This window comes from Symphodus melops (genome assembly GCF_947650265.1).
Source record: "Symphodus melops genome assembly, chromosome: 12".
Classification (NCBI taxonomy): Eukaryota; Metazoa; Chordata; class Actinopteri; order Labriformes; family Labridae; genus Symphodus; species Symphodus melops.
In genome coordinates this window covers 9361458-9367536 of record NC_136702.1, presented here as the reverse complement: position 1 = coordinate 9367536, position 6079 = coordinate 9361458, and the positions used below count along the sequence as shown (strand labels likewise).

At 40.0% G+C, this 6079-nt stretch overlaps 1 protein-coding gene across 1 annotated transcript; it reads left to right on the top strand.

Moving 5' to 3' along the window:
• Nucleotides 1-1158: 1158 nt before the first annotated feature.
• sox21b (SRY-box transcription factor 21b) lies at nucleotides 1159-4127 on the top strand. Its single transcript, XM_079357381.1, has 2 exons — nucleotides 1159-1455; nucleotides 1599-4127. Exon 2 carries the CDS (start codon nucleotides 1614-1616, stop codon nucleotides 2358-2360), a length of 747 nt encoding a protein of 248 aa, XP_079213507.1. The 5' UTR covers nucleotides 1159-1455; nucleotides 1599-1613; the 3' UTR covers nucleotides 2361-4127.
• Nucleotides 4128-6079: the final 1952 nt, after the last annotated feature.

Below are 6079 nucleotides of genomic sequence, written 5' to 3'. Positions count from 1 at the left end.
TATTTATTGAGGAGGGATAATTTTTTAAATATATAAAACTGTTGTAATAAAAAAAACAGACTGCATTATTTACAGTGCAAACTGTCTTGGATACGGCTAACCCCCTTAAAAACACAACAACAGCACAATGAATTGAATTTAACATCCTTTTATATCCTAATTTAAACGCTCGACCTACACCCTAATTCGTCATTTATAATATTGTTCGATTCCTCCCTTTTCTATTTCTTTTTTTTATGTACACATAATAATTACGTACAACGGCAGAAGGTGCGAGAACAAACCACTTAAACCTACAATTTACTCAACAAGTCCCGCAGATAACTGTAATTGCTTAGTTGAATATTCGACAACCTAATTTCAGTTGTCGACTCGCTGCCCTTGGGAAAGTCCTTTGAAGTGAAAGTGAAAAGGGGGGATTTCAGGAAAGTAATTAATTTCACCGCGTGCGATTAGAAACACTTCAGACCTCCTCGGTAGTCTGTGTATTTACGGACAAATGCAACAATATCAGAAAATTAAAGACGACGTTCTTTTTTACCTTTCTTGTCGTCTGTTACACATTACTTTTCAATGGCAGTGACACCCATAGGGAGAGGGGGCAGGCTGGATAGACACCAAGGTTTAAGGGAGTGGGTGACACGGTATATTCAAGCTGGTTTGATTGTAAATGAAGAATAGAGAAAGAGACGATTAGCCGTGTAATGATAATACATGGTTTGAATAAGGGAGTGTGCTCGAGCTTTTCTAGCCTACTCGTTCAGATTGATTCAAGTTGAGACCGAACTTCTACAGTTTGCACCAGCGTGCTTTTACCAAGCCTGTCACTGTATTAGTAAGAGGCTTCATGCGCAGGTAGTATTTCATGCGTATCCTTTGCTAGAGTAAAGAGACAATTTCTTCAATTGAGCAAAACAATCAGGGGTGACACGCTCCTTATTAGAATAAATAGGCTATAAATCAGAATATGAAGCTAATGAGGCCTAACAACACCGAGGTCACCGCTCTGATATATGATAGAAAAAGGCTCAGTATAAATAAAGACTTATAGCACGAGCTGCGTTTCCTCTTCAAACAGGGTGGGATTTTTTTTTTTTTCAAACGGCGCTCAGCAGTCGTCTGCGCTCTGTGGTGTTGCAACCACGCATGCGCACGCGGCACTTTCACTACCTGCCACACAAGCCTGTATTTCACATGGGGCAAGCGGGAGTTATCATCCACTTGCGTAAATGCGACTGCTGAGTGGTGGTTGACAGTCTCAGACGACAAGGGGAAAACAAGACAGCGTTTTTTCTTCTCTCTTCCTCCTCCTCCTCCTCTTCTTCTTTGCTAAAGGCGTATCACTGATGGATGCCACCATGGAGCAGAAAACATAAAGTTGAGCACTCGTAAGGACGCTGCCACTTGTACTTTACAGAAGATATCAACGGTGGGATGAAGAATTAAAAGTCTCAAGTGAGTAACTAAGACATGGCTTCAGTACATGTGAATCTGTTATTTATATCGGTTAACTGTTATTCTAGAGTTTTAAATAAGCATCGTGTGGATTTTGTTCTGATTTAAGGATGTTTTTTCCGCATTTATTATGTTTTCCATAGAGAGTTTGTGCCGACATGTCTAAACCAATGGATCACGTTAAACGCCCGATGAACGCCTTCATGGTCTGGTCCAGAGCCCAGCGCAGAAAAATGGCTCAGGAGAACCCAAAAATGCACAACTCCGAGATCAGCAAGAGACTAGGAGCGGAGTGGAAACTTCTCACAGAGTCTGAGAAGAGGCCATTCATCGACGAAGCTAAACGACTCCGCGCAATGCACATGAAGGAACACCCAGACTATAAATACAGACCGAGGCGAAAGCCCAAGACTCTCATGAAGAAAGACAAGTTTTCCTTCCCGGTGCCCTATAACCTGGGGGAGCACGACGCTCTCAAAGTAAGCGGCCTTTCCTCTGGAGTTCTTTCCGAGTCCATGCTTGGGAACCCGGACAAGGCTGCGGCGGCTGCAGCTGCGGCAGCAGCGAGGGTTTTCTTCAACCCGTCAATGTCTACGAACCCGTACTCGTTTTTTGATCTGGGATCCAAGATGACCGAGCTTTCCCCGCCTTCGTTTTCGTACGCGTCTCCATTGGGTTACCATGGTGGCGCCACGGCTTTCACCACCGGGACTGGCAGTGTCGGTGGCGGGACGCACACACACACTCACACGCACCCGTCCCCGGGAAATCCAGGCTACATGATTCCTTGTAACTGTACGGGCTGGCCCTCTGCGGGACTCCAGCCGCCCTTAGCATACATCCTGCTGCCCGGGATGGGCAAACCTCAGCTTGAACCGTACCCTGCGTATGCTGCAGCGTTATGATAGGCCCTCTCTGGACTTCTTTGAGAAAATCCAATGTGAAAAGAAACAAAAAAAAAGCTATTCATGCAAGAGATTTATTATGCATGCACAAACTTGTACATGTGATGAAGTGCTCGTCGTCTCAGATATCACATGTGTATGTATATTGATTACTGCCTTTATCTAAGGTAATGCTTATTTAGAGAACTCTCTAATCTAATATTCCTCAACCATCAGCTCTCAGAGGAAAAGGACTAAAAAAGGAAGAAATGTTACAAGTGCAGCTTGCACTATGTGACCATCCTTTTTTTCCAAGGTACACCATTCCATTTTTATCTTTTTTGCAAGTTGCACCTGCTCGACTAACCTGTTGGACTGAGGGGGAGCAAACACAACAATCACAGGATCGCCACATCTCCTCAATGGGTTATAATCCACGGATCAAGGAGGATTGTCACAACATTTCTGCCCTCTTCAATGACTTTAAATGTGTACAGATAAAAATGACTCTAGTTTATTTGCCGTTATAGGCTTAGTGTTTGAGATATAGGGCCAGCAGACTTACGTAGGCCTATTTCCCTAGAAATCCGGTGTATATTTTCAGTTTTTAAACCGTTTTATAGATGTCTGTAATATTTATTGTTTAGTGGAATCTATGGTGACCCGGACAATTTTAAAAAGGACGAGACTAGTTCTGTGATATTTGCACTGGAAACATAGAGGATGTAATTTATTTTCAAGGTGATTTTCATTACATGTGCATTGCAACTTTTCGGGTCTTCTCTACCTTCCTGCAAATGGTTAAAAAAAAGTTTCAATTTAAAATGCACATTGAAGTTTATTCAAATATCTTCTCTTGTTGCCTCACCCTCCCACTCGTATCATGTGCAGCAGAAAAAAAAACATTTTTAACTAACTCTTATGGAATTTGTATGTTTTGTGTTTTCTTTAACCTCCGTTCTGTACTTCAGCCTATTGCTACTGTTCACTTGTTGAGCCAAAAGGACTACAATAAAGCGTATTCGGATGAAACGGAAGGGAATCGCGGCTGTAGTTCTTGATGAGATGAACAAGATTGTTATCTTTTCTTTTCCTCCTGCAGTCCAGGTGAAGTGTAAGGTATCCTCTAAAGGCCGCTTTTGTCCGCGCTTTGAAAGGCATTACTTTAGTGGGGGTGTGTGTAGGTGGGGGAAATCTAAATCAAGCCATTGTAATCAAGAGCCAAAACCTTTATCACAATTCTAATCGTGAATAAGGGGGAAGATAAAACTGTGAGGTAGGCTACTAGGCGCTTTTATGTTCCCTTGAAAAAAAAAAAAGTTGAAGAACAAGCTCGTCTTTGAGACTTTAAAACATCCTATAATGTGTTTGTAGGCTTCAAGACATTCATTTAGCCAAAAATCAGCACCTGTCCTGAAAAGGCCATGTTCTCACGCGCACCTGGGCTTTTTTTTTGTTTGTGTGCACGAGCACATTGGTTTCAAATTCAAACATCCACAACGTGTAATATAGGCCTACGTTTTTTTTTTTTTAAGCAAACCGGTCCTGTTAGCTTGCACTGAGAGATTAATTCATAAGGATCAGAGCGATTATGCAAAACTAATTTGGACAGTCCAGGGATAATTATCTCCGTCACGGTTAATTAAACCCTTTCAGCACTCTGTTCTCCATTGTGACACCCCGATCACTCCTCTCCACGGAACTTCCTTCTTGGCCCCCAAAAATAACGCGCAGAGTGACCTTGTGTTGCATTTACAGTCTGAATAAAAAAGCTGTCAAAACTGGTGCCGTTTACACTTCATTCTCATCAAATAATAACGAAAATCAAGGCAGCTGGAATTTTTTTGCTTCCATTAGAAGCTATGTTTTGTTTTATTTGTATTATTTTAAAATAAGTGTTTTTTTTCACAATGGGATAAACTTTAAAAGCTTACGGTAAATTAAAAAAAAGGCTTTAAGTTAAGGTTATATTGAAATAATATAGGTAAAGATCACAACACAAGGTCGTTGAGTCAGTTAAAGAAGACCCGCATGACGAGTTCAGTGGCCATTTCTTTCTTTTTCTTTAGTCTTTTTATTAAATTTTCTCTTAAAGAAAATGGGGGAAGAAAGCTGAATGAACTTTTTTCAGCCCTGGGAGCGTTTAGACGGTCGAGGAGGTTTTGTGTGGGAACAAAACGTGGGTTGGGAGGTTTTGTGAGGGTGTTGTTTGTTGAAGTGGAGCTCAGCAAAAGCGGCTGCTCTCCCTCATTGTGATGAAAGCAATCAGTGGTATTTGGAAAACTGTTAGCATTGTGCACTTCTTCTGTGTCCGTTGTGGAGGATTTCTTTTCACAAGCTTTTTTTTTTTTCAGCCGATCCAGCTGGCCGGACTGAATAGCAGTGCAATGTGTACACGCTTTGTCCCTGCAAGCCCTTCAAGTAGCCCACAGTGAATGGAGTGAGTTGACACTGCATGACAGTGAAACAACATAATAAAAAATACATGAGCGCATGAATAGAAGCAGGCGCATAAATAAATAAAATGGGTGGCCAAAACTGGATAAACTGAATGACAAAACGGTGAAAGGGGAACAAAAAGATATTTAACACGCTAGATTAGCATTAGAATGCAATCTACAAGCCAGAACAATTGATGAATGGATTTACCGGCCAAGAAAGAAATGGACTAAATGCCTTTTGAATAGATGGCCTATGTTTTTTTTTCTTTCTTATACGGGAACTGCATGTGAAAGGTGGACATACATGGATGGAAATAAGTGGGAGAAAGTTTTTTTAATTTATGATAATTTCTTCTTCAACTCTTGGTTCAAATAGTTTCATTAAACCCAGAATCATCGATCATAAGACACATTTTTAATTATCTTGGAAAATAATTCATCAAACAACATGAGTAGCCTACCTTGACCTATACCTCAAGAAAAAAAGGTGTTGGCTTTTGCATCCAATAGACAATAAATTGCACAGTTCATATCAGCAGCAACTCTTTTTATTCATAGAAATCTACAGTCTTCTTAATCATAAAAAAGAACAGGGTTATTTGGCTTAACTGATGAAGGATCTGATCCTGATGTAAACACATTCAAAGGACTAAACAATGTTGACAATTAAATGTTCCAAAATTGAATTCAATCTGAATTTAATAAAGGTCAAATATAATTTCACATATTATAACTTATGGGAAGCTACTGTAAAAGAGGAACGTTTTGATCAATATACTATAATATACTTGAAAATTAATGTGTTGTGAATTTAGTGTTTACTTCAGATAAACGTTCATCGACAAAAGCAGTCTTTCTCTTAGTTTCAAGTGTTAAATTTAGAATAAAAACTGGCACTAATGCTTTAAAATGACATCACTCGAAGATATACAGTATATAGAGAGAAGGCCTAAAATATGTGCTGATATGTTTTAAACTGAATCCAACGACTCCAGTGATGCCTTTATGTGCCTTTGTGTGTTTTTATAAAACCAAATAAAGTCTCAATTTGCTTTTATAAGAAATTTAAAATCCAAAATAAACTAGTCTGAGTATTTAGTGTGGCTAAACTGAAAGCGGGTAGAAAGGTCTCAACAGCAGATTTAAAGCTGTGTCTGCCTCGTGTTTTCATAAGCCGCCCGTCTGATGCCCTGATATCATTATGTCTTAGTGTTAAACCCTTTATGTGCCTGTAAGACATTTGTAGAAGTGAGATTAGGCAAATTAACATACATATGTATCACCAGTTCAACCATGTTG